Here is an 18982-nt window from a genome sequence, read left to right on the forward strand (position 1 = left end):
TCTTCCAGCATGATGTGATCTGTCAGACAGAAATAAACACTTTGATGTAACAGAATGCACATAAACAGGAATAAAAACATTCAGTAGAAAATAAGACTGCGAGTTTATTAATGAGTCTCGTGGAGAACATGGTACAAAAGCAGTTACAGGCCTTGAATACACACGCACACACACACATACAAACAGTGAGTTTTGGGGAATTACTAACACTTCAAACCAACTGACTAATCATCTCAGTGGGAGTGGCCAGGATGAAAGACACATACAGGATGTGACATCACTATAAAACACTGCAGTCCCTCTATGGCTGATTGCCTCGGAGATCATATCCGTGGTTGACTGGATAGGAATTGCTCTGGTGATGAAGCCCTTCCTGTATGGACCTGCTTCGGTTGATGGAGCGGACCTGAATGAGAGCAGGAGGTGTGATCTACAACAGAACATTCTGACCGTGTCCCAAAGTTCAAGAGTTTTGGGAAACAGCCAGACGGTTGTCCCGACCAGCCCAGAGGACAGGGGTTAGCAGGACAGGGTCATAAGGTCACAGGATTGTGAATTTGAGTCCTCTGCTTATCTGTAACAGTACTGCCCTAAAGTGCAAAAAAAAAGGCTCACCGCACACTAAGACACACAAACTTGACACTGGTCCACACCAAACTCTACAACGGTGTGTGAATCCGGTGGGTCTCAGACTGAGATTGTCAGTAGATACATCAGCATCTGGGCCGCCACGGTGCCATGGTGAGAAGTGAGGGCAGATATGTCACTCTGTACAGAATACTTGGAGCGCATGCGCACAAACGGACGAACGGAGGTGTTGTCTAGACATTTGTTCTGAGCATGGTCAAGGCAAACGTTTTCAGACACTTACGTTTTGTTCAGTACTGATATTGAAGGCACATTAAGAGTCTGGTGCAGAAATCAAGGGGCGCAAGTATCGGTTTGTGATGAATCGACGAATAGATGAGTACGCCTTTGAAGGGAGGGGTTAAGACATCATATTGGCTTTAAATAGTGTAAGGAAAAAGCTCTCACCAAAATGTTCACCTGAAGGGTACAATCTCTGGTCAAGGTCACGGCTGTGAGTTAAAGGCAACCGAAGAGAGGCGTGCTGAGAGTGTTCGGGTTGAACCCTGGTTGACCTTTGACTTGCAACCAAATAAACATCCACAACACAGTCAGACGGTGGTGAAAGGCCTCTGAGCAGCATTTCCATCAGTGAATGTGCTGTCGACGAGCACATGACCTTGCGTAGCTCTGCACGCTGAACGTGACGGATGTGAAAATGAGTGATAATCACATTCCTCTAGAGCAATGAGCGTTTTCAGGTTTTTATTAGCATCAGATTGTCTGGTTCCAAATTAAACGTTGTTAAAACACACAGATTCACACACACACACTCACACACACACGTCTGTGTTTTAGGGTGTGATGCTCTTATTCATTGCTGTCCCTGTTGTCGACTAGTGAGAGACTGTGTATGGATGGCTGTGAGAGAGTGTGTGTGGATTGGGAGAGCTCTCTCTTGTAAGTCTTGGGGGGCAGTTTTGGCAACGCGGGGGTGGAGTTGTGCCGAGGCGGTATGGGAGGGGCCTGAGTGGGCGGGGGCAGGTGGACCAGACTAGGTTGACTGATGCTGGGTGTGCAGGGGCGTCGAGGCACATGTGGAGAAGGCGTGCCAGGGGGCAGAACACGGGGCGAGGGCGTGCTTGGAGGGGTGTTGGGAGTACTGGGCAAGCTGGACAAGTCCCAATGGAAACGGCCTCCTGGAGATGGCTGCATGTTCACTGGGTAGTTGATGAAGATCTCTGGCGGCCGCTGTGGAACTGGCGGAGGTGTGTCTGGCAGGGGATCCCGGGGCGGAGGGGGCGGGGGGCTTGGCAGCGGCCCGTCTGTTGGCCCGTTGATCACCGGGACACGTGGTTGCAGGCGAGGAAGAGGAGGCTGTCGTGGTGGAATGGCGGGCGGACTCTCAGGCCTGGAACTCAACTTAAGAGAGGACAGAATGCACTTGTGTAAATGTGACGGCACAATGTGATGCAATGATGAAAGCTTGTGAAACTGAGTAAATAATATCTCAGTAAAGCAAAAACAGGACAAACCAAACAAAGATATTCTGATATTTATAATACTGTTTTCAATTCAACTTTTCACTCTAATTATGCTGATAATTTGCAATACATTTTTTAAATAATGAAATCGCAGAAAAATAAAATACAACAAAATGTCACAAATGCTAAAAGTAATTTATATATTATTTTTTTTTACCTTTGTTTTGTCGTACTAACTCAGTATCTTAAAAAGTCTCAAATTTAACTTGAAAAAGAATTGTGATAAGACTAGATCAGGGGTCAACCCACCGCACGCGGGAGGGATAAATGACTGAGATGTCCAATCATATCGAAGTAGGTGGAGTTTACTGTTCAAGGCCTGTATTCTTAAATATTCGAGAAATCCTCTCAGAGAGCTCCTTATTCAGCTTAAAAATTATGAACCTTAACTTAAAAGTGATTTAGGTCCAAACTGAGAGCAACTCTGAGCAAGGAAAAGAAATACTTTTATCTTAATGAGGAGGGGGGACTGATCCCATTGCTGGCTATGTCTTTTGAAGACCGTGATTCGTTGGTTATCTAAGAAAGGAATTAAAGATCGCATTTAAGAGTAGGGTCTATTATAAGCCTTCACTTTGAAATTACAGGCATCATTTTTCCTGTTTTACCATACTCTCACTCTCACACACACACACACTATGTACATATTTTTTTATTTACCATGCTGTCATACTTAACATGTTTTATAGGAAATGAAACAGCGACAATAAGGTTCTGAAAGTTCTGTAATTGTTTGTGACCACTTTGCTCATAGAAGGTTGTGACAGACCCAAATCATCACTGCTGCATATTTTTGCAGTTGCCAAATATGTTAATGTAGTGAATTAATGCTATTTCTGGCACTATGTCGGAGATGTTAGTGTGTCTCTAATGAGATCGGTCACAAACATGATCCCTGCACCATCTAACGTGTAGTGCCATGCTAACTATCATACATTGTGTGCTATACATTTCTTCTCCCTTTTCGATTTTTCCTCCATTTTCTCCACTGCTAAAAAAAACTCTTAAGCCTCTTAAAGGTCTTCATCTGTACTCCTATCAATTTTGAACATTAAGTTATCATTATTAAAATTTATCTATTGTATTAAGTTGATCTTGCTGTTCGTTCTGCTTTGTTTTCTTTTACTTTGTAACACAGTCCTAAAAAGGAGGAATGATTCAAAAGTTTCCATTTTTTGAAATATATTTTGTTAAAAGCTGTTTGTAGCATTGTTCTCAACTCTTTAAATCGTTAGCAGCATGTATAGTTTCAAAGAAATGCAAAAAGGTGTGCATATCCAGAAAGACCCAAAAATTTAGTTAAAAGTGCAGAACAAAAAAAAGAAAAGAAAATTAAATAAACAAAAACATTGTCCGCATACTGAATATTAAGGCTCCAAAACCCTTTTTCTTTTCTGAATGGATTCTTGGGAAATTATTTATGGGATCTTTATATTCAGTGTGTGGACATTATAGCATGTATCGTTTCAAAGTAACTTCCTTAACACTATGCAAGTCACCTTGGTCTCTGAAGCGGTATCTTTCCTGCGGGGAGGTAATGGAGGGGGTTTAAGTAGCTCATCGCCAATCAAATGGTGTAAACTGCCACACGACACAGACTGAAACTCTGACAGAGAGAAAATACATAATCTTACAGTATGTCACATAAAACAAGAGAGGTCTGCTTGAGGAAAATTAAGACGTCACACTTACTGGACTGAGGCAGCAAAACAGGGGCAAATATGGTGTTGTTACCTGCAGAAAAACAAACAAAAAGCAATTTATGCATGTATAGGGAAAAATGATGCACTATTTTACTAGCTGATCCTTAACCATCAAATTTCCAGCCACTCCTCTCTCTTACCATAGGAGCAGCTGAGGTCAGGCTCCATGAACACAGAGTTGAGGTCAGAGCTGGCAGACTGTGGAGGTGTGGGGGTGTTTGGAGAGGTGGGGAGAGAAGAGAGAGTCTCGGGTTCTATTTCTGCAATGCTCCTGAAGGTGATTTTGTGAGGTGGTTCTCGTTCTAATGGGACTGGGTGACCTTTCAGCGTCCCTCCTCCTCCTGATGCCTGCCGCACTGGTCGAATGCCAGGAGACTTCAGAGAATAAGTAGTCTTTCTGGGCTATACGATACAACGCACTCCGTTACAAGTCAGCATACTGTTATAAACTTAAACTATCTCACATAAATCATGAACACTATAAAAACACAACATTATCGCTTTATTATACTCATATCAAGAGAATAATCTCTTAAAGAATTCTCTCTCGTACCATCAATAATCAGAAAGAATCAATGGATCTGTAATAAGAATGGGCTAAACTACATATCTTCTAAATTGATTAATCAGAAGATGTGTATATGACAAGCAGCAACATGAAAACATTTCACAAAAATAAGTCCCAATATAATGTCCAGTCGGGTTTTTGTTTATATTATTTCTACTATACTTACTTTTGTCTTTAGCTTTAATTGTAGAATTTTAAATTGAAGCCAAAAAGTCAAAAAAACATTTTAATATTTTTTGGTTTGTTTTAATTATTTAATAATATATAAAATATGTCTAAACTTATCATTTTTTTATGTAAACAGTGTTTTTAACAACAAAAACAAACTCACAAATCTGGGTGGCTGTCTGCAGTTCCGTGGTTCGATCTCTAGAGACTTGTTGAATAGGTAGTCAGAAAAGTCCTTCTCGCTCATGCTTCCCATTGGATTCAGATTCTCAAAAAACTTCTATAAGACAAAGAAACTCTTCTTAACATCATAAGAACTAGATGGAGGTAGAGGAAAAAAGTGAGAGTGAGTAATGAACAAACAGACCTTTATATCGTATTCTACTCTGAGGCAGTAGGGCTGGTTCTGGTACTGCTGGATTTCTCCAGTGATTTCTGCTACTTTGCGTCTTTTGCTAAAGTTGATCAGTTCTTTTCCATCACGTTTTAGAAAATCCGGATTTCCCTCTTCAGTCTTCAGAATGTTAGTCAGGTAGATGCCTTCAGGTTTACACATAGCAAACAGACAGGAAATAACTTACACACACGTTTACAATGCTGTTAAAGATTTTGGGGTCAGTGAGATTTGAAGGAAAGAGATTAATACTTTTATTCAGCAAAGACAAATTAAACTGATCAACAGTGATGGTTAAGACATTCATTATGTTACAAAAGCTTTCTTTTTGAAATATATATATTTTTAGAACTTTGTATTCATTCAAAAATTGGTTTCCACAAAAATATCAAGCAACACAACATTTTTTGAAGACTGGAGAAATAACTGCTGAAAATTCAGCTTTGCCATGACAAGAATAAATTCAATTTCAAAATACATAATTGAAACAGTTATTTTCTAATAATTGTAATAATATTTCGCAATATTACTGTTTGTTTGACAAAATAAATGCAGCCTTAGTGACCACAAAATACTTCTTCCAAAAAATTTTAAAACCTTACTACCCAAAACTTGGGTAGTATTACATGCTAGTTTGTTACAAAGCAGCTCTTTCTCTTACCAAAGAAAGGTACGCAAGGTGGGTTGATGGATTTGAGCTTGGCGAGGTATTTCTTAAAATGATCCTGACTGAGTTCAACAGCTTCCTCCAGAATCCTCCTCTTCCTCTCAGGCACGGCCTACATATACACAACATAACCACATATTTCATCATTATCAGTAAATTACTATTTTGATTCACACTATGAGTGCATAATGAACAAACAGGTCACCTCAAACGTGTGGTCGAGACGATACACCGGTACGGAGTTGATGGCGCTTACAATCTCCAAAACTCCATTAAAGTTATTGAGCTCTTGAAACACCTGCAGGATCTCAATAATACGAGAGAATACAGCAACCCTCTCGTCCACATTTTCAGCCTCTACTATACACCTGAGTGATAGACAGAAACAAAGAATTCACTTACAGAATCCATAACATCAAAAATGAAGATGATGTTTTTCTTCACCATAAAATGTGTTGCACTATTTATGGAGATGATGCACTTGGCTATGTGCTAGTTACTCACTTTTCGAACCACAGCGTGAGGTTGGTTGTGTGTCTAATCATCCTCAGCAGATTCGGAGAATTCTTCTCTTTGTCTTCTTTTGTCCAAACGCTTCCTACCAGCTCAGATGGACGAACGGCTCTAAGCACACAAATGTACAATAATTAGTCAATGAACTGTTCTTATACATTCGTTTAGGTCTGATTTGCTCACCTGTACAGATCAGACTCTAGAAGTGTTAACTGACGAGCAATTTCTATTGGATGAAGGGTCATGAGGTCAAAAGTGTCAAAGTTCCCGGAGCGGCTGATGTGCCATTCAATAGGAGGAGGTGGGCTCTCAAAGGTGATGTTGTGACTGATGCCATTGGATTGAGTTTGTTTCTTACGCCTCATGATCTTGATAATAGACTCCACCCACTTTCGCATCGATTTACCTGTAAAACAGAATATCAGATATCAGTCTCTAAACTTGTGTGCGTCTCATTGAGTATGTGTGTATGTGTGAGAAGCATGCATGGACACTCAGCATTGTTAAAGTGTGTGTATATACCTCTAAGCTGTGTGGTGCTGGTGAGGTATTCTTCAAGTCCACTGCTGAGTTCAGGATCATTCTCAAAGTCATAAAAGTGATGTTCTACCCACTGACGGAACACATTCAGAACCCTAATGACACACAGACAGACATCAGAACGACGAGCTCACAGACACTATTAGTGTTGATGGACAGCAGGACTGTGTGTGGTGACACTGACTGAAACCGGCACAAGATGAAGCAACAACAGGATGATTGAGTCTTACAAAAACAATAAAAAAATAAATAAAGTTATAAATTCTGTTCTTTTGAAGATCCAAAGAATCAAAACATGGATCACAGTTTCCACTGAAATATTAACAGAACAACCGTATTCAACACTGATAATAATAAGAAATGTATCTTGAGCACCAAATCAACCTTTCATAAAATTCTGAAGGATCATTTGAATGAAAACCATAGTAAAGGCTGCTAAAAATTAGGCGTTGCCATTTCAAGAATAAATAGCATTTTTAAGATGTATAACAGAAATAGAAAACGGTTATTTTAAATTGTGATATTATCATGGGTGCGTCATATATGGATGTGCTATGAGAACGTGTGTTTTACCTGAGTTGGACAGGCTGCACGTATTCTCTTCGAAATCTCTGAAGCTCGGCCGCCATTGGTTGCTCTCCATTCCAAAGTGCCTCTCGGTCTGCTTCTGATGGCTCTGGCTCTGGAATCTCAATCCTGAAGCATCATGGGGAAACAATTAAACTAAATTGCATGCACATACTAAACATCCTAACATGAAAGGGAAACACTAAAAGAAACAGCAGACAAGGTTACGTTTACAAACCAATACGTGTAAATGCCACAAACTCCCAGACGGACATGCTAAAATTTTAAGAGTGATGGCAGAGCTGTGAAAAATTGAACAGAATTCCTCTCTTCTCATTGACTGAACATGTGTGAGACACAAGTGTATGTGTGCTTTACCTTTCAATCAGTAGTGTTAGCAAGTCTTGTGGTTTACAGAAAGAACGGTACGTAGTCAGAAACGTACGCACGAAATTTGGGTCTGTGTGGAAATAGAGAACAGTACTTATAAAAGGCACCCAAGGACATAGACAAATAAACACACTGGCAGGCAAAAGTTTGGAGACCTTTGACTGAATTTCTTTCTTAAAAACCTTTTGATCTAAAGGAGTGTTTTATTCTGTACCTGCGTACATGTGGTATGTCAGTCTCTCAATAAGCTTGACTACTGTCCCGGCCTTAATTATAGGGATTCCAGTCTTGCGCTGTGCTCCCTCCTCAAACACAATGTTCTCCTCAGAATCCTGTATGGCAAACCGATAGACATCTGGTGACGGGAGCCTCAGCGGTTGTGCTTGTTCCTCGTGGTGCAGGACTGTGTCCAGCATGCGGTCTAGAGTGGGCCGGTATTGCAGTGTGAACAGTGCGGCCATCCATGCACTCTTCTCTTCTGCTGACCGTGCGCTGAACACGACACCACTTTCCTCACGGCCCACCAGCTCAAACGCGTGACGAAACTCTGGTGAATCCTCACGATCTACAATACGATACTTGCGTAGAACAAACTTCTCTTTCAGACGAAACTCTGCCCCACTGCCTGCCCCCGGCAACCTAGAGCTCTGGTTGGCTTTGCAGCTTATCATGAGGCCGTCGAACAGGAAGTTGTGCCGTTCATGCTTGGCTCCGGCCCGTAAGAGCGCCCCCTCCATGATGAACTGGCTGCAGCACTGGCCAATGTCTCTGCCCTCCCAGCCATCAATGCTCCTCTGGATGTCATTCATACGCTTTATTGCTGCCTGTTTGCTGCGAGATGCACGACTAAACAACCGATACAGTGGCTCCCTAAAAAAGAAAGTCATAAAAAAAGAAAGATAAAAATGGGATTTGGTACAGACACATGGTTGTGCAAGCCGTGGTGTTTGTGTTACCCTTGTTTGCGCCGTGGTTGGTGTTTAGCATATATGCGTTCAATGCTGCATTGTAGGTTGATCAGTGCAGTTTGAGCCTGTTTTAAACACTCTCTGTCATCTTGGTCTTCACTGCACTCCTGCAATTGCTACAAAAAACAAAGATACACAAACCTCAGAAAACACATTACACAGTTGTAGGTTACTGACTGAGTCTGAAGTGTGTTTAGTACTCGCCTGTAACAGTTCAAAGTAGTGTATGCAGTGGTAAACAGGAACCATCATCAACTGAGGAAGCACATACTGCACTGCCTCCTTAAAACCCTCTGCAATTGACTGAAACACACAGAAACACACCACAGGAGAGTGAACATCAGAGCTCATGCCTGCAGAGATGAAGGCTTTGATTCCAATGCCCGCCCTCTACCTGTCCACACAAGTCTCTTTTTAGATTCGATTATTTGCCTTCAAAATGCGGTGATTTCCAAGTGTGACTAATGAAAGAACAGGTGTTAATTAGCAAAGCTCTAAAAGCAGTTTTAAATTTGTCACTTTCTTAGAGGCACTGTACTGGATAAAAGTGGAGCAAACATGAAACTGATCCATACAAAACTAACCTAAACAATATCTCAACAAAAATAATTGAACTGATTTATAAAGTAGTTTGAAACTTTTTTTAAATAAAAGACAATTTTCAGTGTCTGGAGATCTTGCCTTTTTTTCACTACCTACCAGTACACTACCAGTTATCGACCAATCAAAACCGAATTTCAAAATAGAAAAAAGATGAACCAATCAGAGGCCAGTGTTGGTGCTTACCTGGAAGTACAGAGCAACCGTGGGGCGGGACATCAGAGTATTGAAATGTTGACAGAATTCCTTCGAGAGGATGTCCTGAGAGAGTGTCTCATAGGGATCAAATGCCTGCTCCTGTACACAACAAATATACACACAAACGTTTCTTCAGCACAGTAAGGTACATCACACATGGGTCAATATCACCATAGAGTGCCTTTTTATGTCGTACCATAAATAGCAGACACTCAAGTACTATAAAAACATATTAGCTGAGCTTCCACACATTTTTTTTTTAGGTAATTATGGGCCATTATTCTAAGCATAAACCATAAGATACATTCACCCTTTCATGTTTTCATTGCAAAATTAAGATGCAAATTATATTTTCTGAAAGGTATGATGTCCCTTTCCTAAACAGGGTTATTAAAAAAAGATATAATAATAAATAATAAAACTACATCCTCAATTACAATGATAACCCCCACCCCCCATTCATTTTAGTTTTTACAACATTAACTACAAATTAATGCATTTGAAACAGTGACAGTGTGGACATTTTAAGCTTCAATTACCATATTAGCTTACAACAAACTGTGACTAGCTAAATATTTAGTCTGGTTGTTGAAGAGAATTTGGTATATTTAAACTTACATATTTGTAAAAATACTGTATTCTAATCACCTTTAGCATATTTTATGCCAACAGGGTGGACATGTTAAGCTTTGACAAAGCAAGGAAGCAAACTCATACAAAGAAATGGAAAGTCACTAACTTGCTCACCTCAGTCACTGATATTCCCCCCACTGACACAAAATCTGTTGCACTGATGTCACTAAAGGGGATGGCTTTTTAAATAAAAACATAGTGCTTATTATCAAATTATCAATACAAAATGCTTCTACAAAGTTTAATCAGCAGATATAGCTTGTTTAGGGATCTGAACCTTTCTCATATACCTTCTTGCATTATTATGCGGTTATATTATGATTATATATTCAGTGCCATAAAATGGTCTTAAAATTACAATAATATTGTTTAATCACTATTATTTCTGGGGCGATATTATTGCACAACAACGAGTTGTTATTGGGAGAGGCTTAGATGGGACATAGCAAAATAACAGGCATCCTCTTACAAAAAACAACAACAAAAAAAATAAATCAAGAAAATGTGTGTAAAGATCCAAGTTATGCTTTTGATATGAATATAAAAAACTTAGTCTAATATAACACACCCTTTCATAATCATTTTTATGTTAAGTTATTATGGCATACAAGATATTTATGTACAGGTCACCCTACAGTGATATACCCACATGATTGTTTTTCTCTTTTTTGGACTATCATGAGCTTTTGAGTTTCTGTACCTCAGCGAGGTCTTCGAAGCAGCTGCCCACAAGGGGGTGTGGACTACCGTCAGCTGTCATTTCTACAGCATCCTCGATAAGACCCAACAGCTTAACTGTTAACTCGTGTACCTCTAGAATATTACTGAATGCCAGCTCCACATCCTACACACATAGCGGAGAGAGAAAACTGAGAATAAATGATGATAAAAAGCAAAAAAGATAGAAAAAGATAGAAAGCAAACAGCTTATCCCTGCCAGTATGAATATTTACATCAGTTGACATGTTCTGATTGGTCAGAAGAACGCACCTGAGTGGAGAAGTGTTTGCTACTGGACGTAAAGGCTTGGCGGAATACTTTGATGATAAGATCGAGCTCCCGCAGATACTGACGCTCCTCAGCGATCTCCAGACGCACAAGGTCATCATATGTGAGCACACCAGAGGAAGACACCTCCTCTACACTCTGAGACATCAGGCCCATCTCCTCTTCCTGATCGAACATATCCATTAAAACCTGAAGGCACACACACAAAAGCAATATTGTTGATACATTAAAATAATACATTTCAACTATTCACTATTATTTTTGTAGTTAATCTTTAATGGTCTTGTTATTCAGACATACTAATTTCGAGAAAATCTTTTATAACTATTTCTTTAGTTTAGTGGAGTAGAGTAGCTTTGCATATTATAATAATAATATTTGAAAATAACAGCAACAAGAAAATATCATGCATCACCTTGAGCTAGATTTATCACAAACCCTAAGGCAAGTGACAACATATTTTGCAGGTTTCAAAGCTGATGAACTCAAATTAAATTTAGTGTAACAGACTTATTATGCATTGCGAGTAAACCACTCACATATACAACTAAATCTTCACACTGGGTGACTAACGATGTCTAATATTAGCCAATGGCTAATAAATTATTGTGTGAAAAAGAATTGTGTTAGATGGAGGCTACGTTTATCACAGATACATTTTCACTCACAGAACACTTATCACTTCAGAGTCTCACTCTGTCAAGTGATCTGTGCTATTTTTCAGTTCATCTCAATGGATGCGCAGCGCACTTGTATTTGACATACTGTAAACTCTAGTTTGAAGGCTTTGTCTCACAAACACGCAAAGAGAGCGAGACATAACTTACATAACATGCAAAATTAATATGCTACATGTAAACAATATTCTTTGTTGTATTTTCCTGTCAGAGTTCCCTTGGAATTCTTCAGCTTTAAAGAACTGCTGGGTTCTCTGGTAGTGGGGTGGGGGGGGGGGGGATCTGATGCACAAACGACAATCTCATTGGCTAGCACTCACCTATTTTCATCCTGGTTTTGATTTCAGCAAATCAGTTCAAACGAACGCACACAACCTGATTCATATTCATGTATCCAGCAGCTTATTAAACCTAGTGTGTTTTATATCGCTCTTATTAGTAGAATTCTAAGTATGACTATTATTAATATTGTATCAGTATTTGTGTTAGTTTTCCCCCATTTTTTTATAGAAACATAATAACCAAAAAAGCAGCAACAGCAGCCTTAAGTTCAGTTAAAATGACTAATATGAAATCATACATTTTAATTTTAATTACTAAAGTTCTATCATTAAATAATACTTGATTATCATATTTAATGCTTGACTGACTGATGTTAAGAATGTACTTTCAGATATTTAAGCTGTGCCATCATTATACAAACATTATATAATTTTTTTAAATAATTTTTTCAGTTTATTTGTCAGACTGATATACTATATATGCATGTACCGTATGTGTATAAATATATATAAACACACACACACAGACACATACATACATACATACCTACCACAAACACACACACACACACACACACACACACATCCCTTAGCACCCCACCCCCGATGTCATCGTACCAAAACAATGTTTCACTGTAGACATTGTCCGATGCCAATTTGATAGACATCGTCCATCCCTTGTGTCCGTAGAGGGTTGAATGACTTAATTGCCATTACTTAATAAATTGTCCATCTTTTAAATTAATCTTAATTTAGAATTTAATTATGCATTATTGTTATTGTTATTATATATGTTATTATTGTTTCAGACACATTAGAAATAAACTAATTGTCATAGCTAAATATAATTTCTTTAGTAATTTCACTTGATGCAGTTTCATCCTTTCAAAAAACAACAACTATATATATAGACATGATGAATCAGTAAGTTCTCACACACACACAAAACACATTTCTAACCTTGTCAGCACACATGGAGACAGTTATGTCTTGCTGGCTGATCTCGAAATGACGAATGTTGCTCACGTAGTTTCCCGCCAGCTTGAGGATGTCAGCTGAGATGTATTCCAGCACAGCAACAATATACAGACACACATTATAGTCGATCTTATAACCCAGCATCTCCTGCACACAAAACCAACCATGTGTTACTCTACGTGCTAGCTAACAATTTGTGAATTTTGAGTATGTGTTTGAGGTTTTCGCACCTTCAGTAGTGGATGTATCTTATCGACTGGAAGCAGCAGTGGGTTCCTTCGCTTGCGCTTCTCTATTGCAGACTGAGCGTCTCCCATGGCCCATTTATCGATGGGATTCGGGAACGTCTTCTGGACACGATCCTGTGGTTACACATCAAGTCACACTTACTGCCTGACTGTATGCATGTATTTGTGTCTAACTGTCATGTACTATTTAGAGTAATTTATCAGTTTCCATTGCTTCTGCATTCTAAGGCCCAATCCCAATTCTACCCCTTAGCCCTTCCCCTTTCCCTTACCCCACGCGAAATGGAGTTCACGTGAAAGGGTAAGGGTGTCTCAATTGTCTTTTGGTTGGAGGGGTAGGGGTAAGGGGAAGGGCCAGATAGCCCTTCAAACGAAGATTTTTCGGGACCACACTTCAGACGAAGGGGTATGAATTATCATGGCAACATGGCTGCTACAGCGAACAAAAAGACACTTAATTGTAAGCTTTTCTGGCATAAATAAAGATTTTAACGAAAAGTAATCATTTGTTTTATGTTACATTCAATTGAGAGTTCTATTAACGGTCATGTTACTCAAAGAAATGTTTGCAAAAAATCGCTAATATTTGCTGACATCATATCATTACAGACTGCTTGATAGTGCCACAGCCTATGTCTGATCAGGGCGATAACTTCCGTAGACATTGATGGGGTCTAATCCCCCCAATAATTAAAAATCGCTAAACCATTTTCTCAAATATTGCCTATTCGAGAGAGAGAGAGAGAGAGAGAGAGAGAGAGAAAGCAAAATTGTGTATATTTGCGTTTGTGCGTTTATCTTTTTAGAGTGAGTTTACTTAAAAAGAGCGATTGTATCCTCTCGTCGCTGGAAAATATAATGTAGCCATTCAGTATTTAAACTGTATTTAATAAAAGTCGTGAGGCAGCGTCCACAAGTTTATTTTCTCATAGATGTGTGAGCTGCACGATTTCCGGTATGTGTGTGCGTCAGTAAGCAGGGCATTAATACCGAACGATAATTAAAGGCTCTAATGCACACCAGCACACCAATATATGTGTGTATTGTAAGAGCTAGATGACGAATGATGGCGTGTGACGTCATGGTAGTGGTGTCCCAATCCTCAGGGGAATATTGTCTCCCATACCCCTTGACACTCTGTTTCAAGGGACAAGGGGAAGGGGAAGGGGTATAAAATAGAATTGGGATTGGGCCTAAGTCTTACATTCGATGATGACATACAAACCAGGATGAAGACGAGGGAGCAGACTCTGAAAGAAAAGCAAGCAATTTGGATGCGAAAAGAAAAGAGGAAGTCATCTAGAACTATAGAAAAAACAAAAGGCATGGAGAAATCAAGAGTTTGGAAACTACCGGTGACATCAGCAACCAACAACGACCTAATCAGCGGAGAAAGACAAATAAAAAAAAAGCTGTGAAATGAACCCTAAAATACATGTCTGTAAAATCACCAACAACTCCCAGAAAGCTGGGGTGATACTCTGTCAATCTACAGTCAGCAGGAGAATTTGACACAGAATTACAGAAGCTACACCGCAAGATACAAACCTCTGAACAGCACCGAAAAGATTAAAAAAGAAAAAAAAGATTAACCTTTATCTAAGTGACTGAAAAGCAAAAGTGTGGAGAAAAAAGGGAACTGCCAATGATCTTAAGCATACAAGCTCATCTGTAAAGCCTGGTAGAGGTGGTGGCATGGCATGGGCATGCATGACTGTCTCTAGAACAGGACCTCTTAAATTTAATGATGACTTAATGTATGATGGCAGGAGCAGAATGAATTTGGAAGGTTACAAAATCATCTTGGCTACCAATATTCTAGGAAATGCCACCAAACTCATTAGAAAGCACTTTATATTAGATCAGGACAATGACCAAAAACACCCTGCCAGTTCAGTCAAGGACTTTATCAGGGCAAAGAAACGTAAAGTCTTAGATTGTCCAAATCACTCTCCAGATTTAAATTCAATTTAACATTAATTTCACCAGCTGTAGAGGAGACTAAAGACAGAAACTCCCCAAAACAAGCAACAGTTGGAATTGGCTGCATTAAAGGCCGGGGGAAAGCATTTCAAAGCATAAGACCAAGAGTCTGGTGATGTCTATGGGTTGCAGACTTATTGCTCTGATCGCATGCAAGGGATCTGCAACTAAATATTAGCGTTTAATCTTTTACATCTGCCTTAAATTCAACGGTTCCAATACTTATTGTCACATCAAATAGTGGGATGAACTCTAAAAGAGCTGTCCTTTTTATTTGGTAAATAATGCGTGTTGAAAGACCTAATAATAAAATGTGACATTCTGTAGTTTTGTCAAGTCTTTATCTTTTAATCATATTTGCAAATGTTTTGAATCCACAGTAGAGAAAGCTATTTTGTCTTTATTGTTCGAATACTCATGGAGGGCACTGTATATATAATGCTATTTGGAGCATTGGGATTGCTAGACAAGTGTTTAAAGAACTAATTTTTGTGAAAACCTCAAATTTGATTTTTTTTTTTTTTTTTTTGCATGTAGCACAAAATTAGCCTGTGCGCATTCCAACTCATTTTGCCAGCACAGGTCACAATTTAAACCCTTAAGATTTTGAACGGATGAGCCTCATTTGAAGACATACATCAGGTGCCTCAATTGAAAATTATGCAAATTTCACGCTTTAGTCTTGATTGTTTAGGGCATGTACCACTCAATATATTTAAATTGCCCCATGCTGCCACTGTAAATAATGAAAAGCAGTCATACCCACCATCAGCACCATCTGTATAGCACAATTGCTGCAATTTCTCCTATAGTATACTATATAGTATATCACAACACCACCTATCCCTGATATGTCTGTATTTGTACCTCGACATCAGCTATTGTTCTGGGCTGTGTAACACACAGCTTGTTCAGGAGCTGTAGTATGAGAGCCTCAATGTGCTGGAGCGCATCTTCTTTAGCCAATAGGTTTGGATGCACTTGTAACTGCACCTGCACATATAAACACAGAACAAAGTTAACTTCATTCTAACACTGAACCACAGATGCATTGGAATGGTATCACCAAGACAAATACACATTAAAAAAATGATAAAAATAAATAGTTATAGAGAAATCTGCTCTGTGATCACAGCTCTCTCACACATTAATAGATATAGACACACTATTACAAAGGCAGCATGACATCATCTGACATGCACACGCTGATATGCACACACCTTCTCAGCTCTCAGTTTGGTGGACAAATGAAAAAAACAAACAAACAAAAAAAAAAAACTCTCTTTCCAATGTTATCCCCCTCCCACCTTACTGGGCTGTGTCCTGAAATAGGAATGCAGTCTGTTCAGGTAGTGTGGCAAATCCAGTTAGAAAAAAAGTGTCAGAGAGTGCAAACAGTAGCAGTCTAAAATAAAATAAAAAATTGTGGTTGTGTTATGAGGAGTGAAAGGTTAAAGGTGAGCACAGGTTCAAACACAGATTTAATCCTCTTTTGCAATCGAACTGTGAAATACAGACTGAAAAAAAGCTAAGCAAATGCATTCAAGCACATACACATACACAGAAATATACAGGATGAGAGATGGCTTGTGCTCTCTGCTCCAGTGTCTGGTTACATGCCGTCCTCCATTAGGCACTGAGAGCTACTCTACTGGGACCCTACAACACACATACACACACGCAGATACAAACACACACTCTACCCCTCTGTCTTCTCCAGGGATGGGGGATGATAGTAGCAGACAGAATAGTATTGATGTGGAGAATGGGAGAGCAGGCAGAGAAAATGAGAGATTTGAGCACTAGTGAGTGTACGTCCAGAGTGAAAAACATCAAGGATGATATTTAAAAGTGATGTATATTTACATCTTGACGCTGTCTTTCTTTCTCTCACAACCAAAAACATTCACACACACCATCTGTTCCCACGGTCTCCTGATGGTACTGAGATATGCTTGAAGTAGTGAGAAGAACAAGACAGAAGGGAGATATGGAATACATTTTTCATTTATTCTGGCAGGGTAGCCCAGGAATCCCTCAATCTTAAATAAAATGACCAAAAAAATTGTGTGTATGTGTATATATATATATATATATATATATATATATATATATATAGATAGATAGATAGATAGATAGATAGATAGATCTGTAGATATAAATATATACACATACACACAGTTATTTCGTGTAATTTTAAAAATGATTAACATTGCATGATAGTTAAACATTGGACTCATTGACCAAAGGTAAAGCCCCATCAGAAAGTAAAAACCTACCAACTGAACTCTCCAGACTAGACACTAGGCAGGACATGTCGTGTCAAAATGCGTCAACTATGAATCCGTGCTTGTATGGCGTTTAGCCCATGATAGAAGTAAAGAAACATTCAGTGCATCTTGCACATCTGCATCATTTAGGAACACCTCAAAGCAGACACTACGCACATCTGTGCAAAAAATCACAATACGAAGAAACCTCTATATTTCAGTTATGCAGAGATAGTCTTTAAAACTCAATCATTACGCTTGAGATTCGATATAAACATAACGAGAAGTGTGAATCACGGACCGAACAGGGTCATTACCTTTCGCAGCGCCTGCACGAACAGGCCTCGCCATCTCGAGCTGATCTCCTCGCTGGAGCCGAAGTCGTGCTGCATGCCTGCGGCCGCCGCCCGCGCTACTCCGCATCGGCCCCGAGCGCTCCCAGCCCCGGGAACAACAACCCAGGTTTAGCCGCTCTCACGGCGCGCTCGCACACTCAAAACAAACTCAAAGTCTACCACATTTACCGGCCAACGGGGCTTTTCGACACGTGAAACACCTCATTCTGTGTGGAAAAATTGTTTGTAAATCAAATTAAGCAGTTTTTAAGAACGTAAAAGTGTCTGGGTCTCTGTCCTGACAGCCGTTGGGGTGTCGCGGTCGTCGTGCGCTAATTAGCCGCTAACATACACCGAAATTAGCCGCACATGCTAGTCGGGCAGTTCGCCCAAACATGACAGCCAATGTCATATCTTTCACAGAGAGGGAAATATTAAAAGCAAGCGTTGAGTGTCGTCAGGCTGGTGTTCGTCTGGCGGTGCTGTGGCTGCGGTTAACGGCAGCACATCTGGCGGCGCAGCGGCCTCAAGACTCTTCATGAAGCGCGGGAGCAGGAGTTTCTCCAGCGCGACACTGTCATGTTGTTGGAGTCCGTCTGCTGTGCATATTCCAGTCACAAAAGCGACGCCTGAATCCGTTGTAATCCTACGGAAATTCGGTGTGCTAGTGTCTTTGTTGTTGGCAACGTCCTGATTCAACTCCGATGTGGTGCGCGTGTGTTCATGACGGTGTAATCACAGCTGCTCACTGCGCGCGCTTCCCGCATCTGCGCAGCCCCGAGGGAGGGAACCAGCGCACGAGCGCAGCTACACAGCAGCCGTCATATTTTGCCACAATAAACACAGGCGTATATTCCAAAAGTATTTAAACAATTAAACTGTTGTATTTGACTTTCAGTAAACGGCACTGAATAATCTTAAATACTTTAAAGAAGTTTAAATAGACTGTAGCGCCTTGCCAGTTGTACTTTCAAATATTATGTATTATTTATCAAGATTATTTCATTTACTATAAATCTAAAAATCCCCCAAATTTCCAGCCACCCACTGCCATCGCGTGGTCAAGAGCGGAATGGTCACGTAAAATCATGTGAACACTTCTTATTATGGGGAAATTTCAGCAAATTATTCTCTAGAAAGGGGGTTCTCTTCAAATATAATAAAATATTACAATAATATAAA

General features: G+C 39.7%; 1 protein-coding gene across 1 annotated transcript; it reads right to left on the bottom strand.

Annotated features, from left to right (window-relative positions):
- Positions 1-86: 86 nt before the first annotated feature.
- On the bottom strand, positions 87-18594 carry LOC113056783 (son of sevenless homolog 2 (Drosophila)). Its single transcript, XM_026223635.1, has 23 exons — positions 17783-18594; positions 16063-16188; positions 13195-13326; positions 12947-13111; positions 11011-11217; positions 10721-10864; positions 9376-9486; positions 8794-8892; positions 8578-8705; positions 7836-8491; positions 7610-7691; positions 7238-7360; positions 6647-6759; positions 6308-6530; positions 6116-6235; positions 5817-5979; positions 5606-5723; positions 4918-5090; positions 4714-4830; positions 3955-4216; positions 3804-3845; positions 3611-3717; positions 87-1989 (listed from the first exon to the last, which is right to left on the bottom strand). The coding sequence occupies exons 1-23, from the start codon at positions 17855-17857 to the stop codon at positions 1438-1440; spliced, it is 4038 nt and encodes a 1345-aa protein (XP_026079420.1). The 5' UTR covers positions 17858-18594; the 3' UTR covers positions 87-1437.
- Positions 18595-18982: the final 388 nt, after the last annotated feature.

Source organism: Carassius auratus, chromosome 38 (genome assembly GCF_003368295.1).
Source record: "Carassius auratus strain Wakin chromosome 38, ASM336829v1, whole genome shotgun sequence".
Classification (NCBI taxonomy): Eukaryota; Metazoa; Chordata; class Actinopteri; order Cypriniformes; family Cyprinidae; genus Carassius; species Carassius auratus.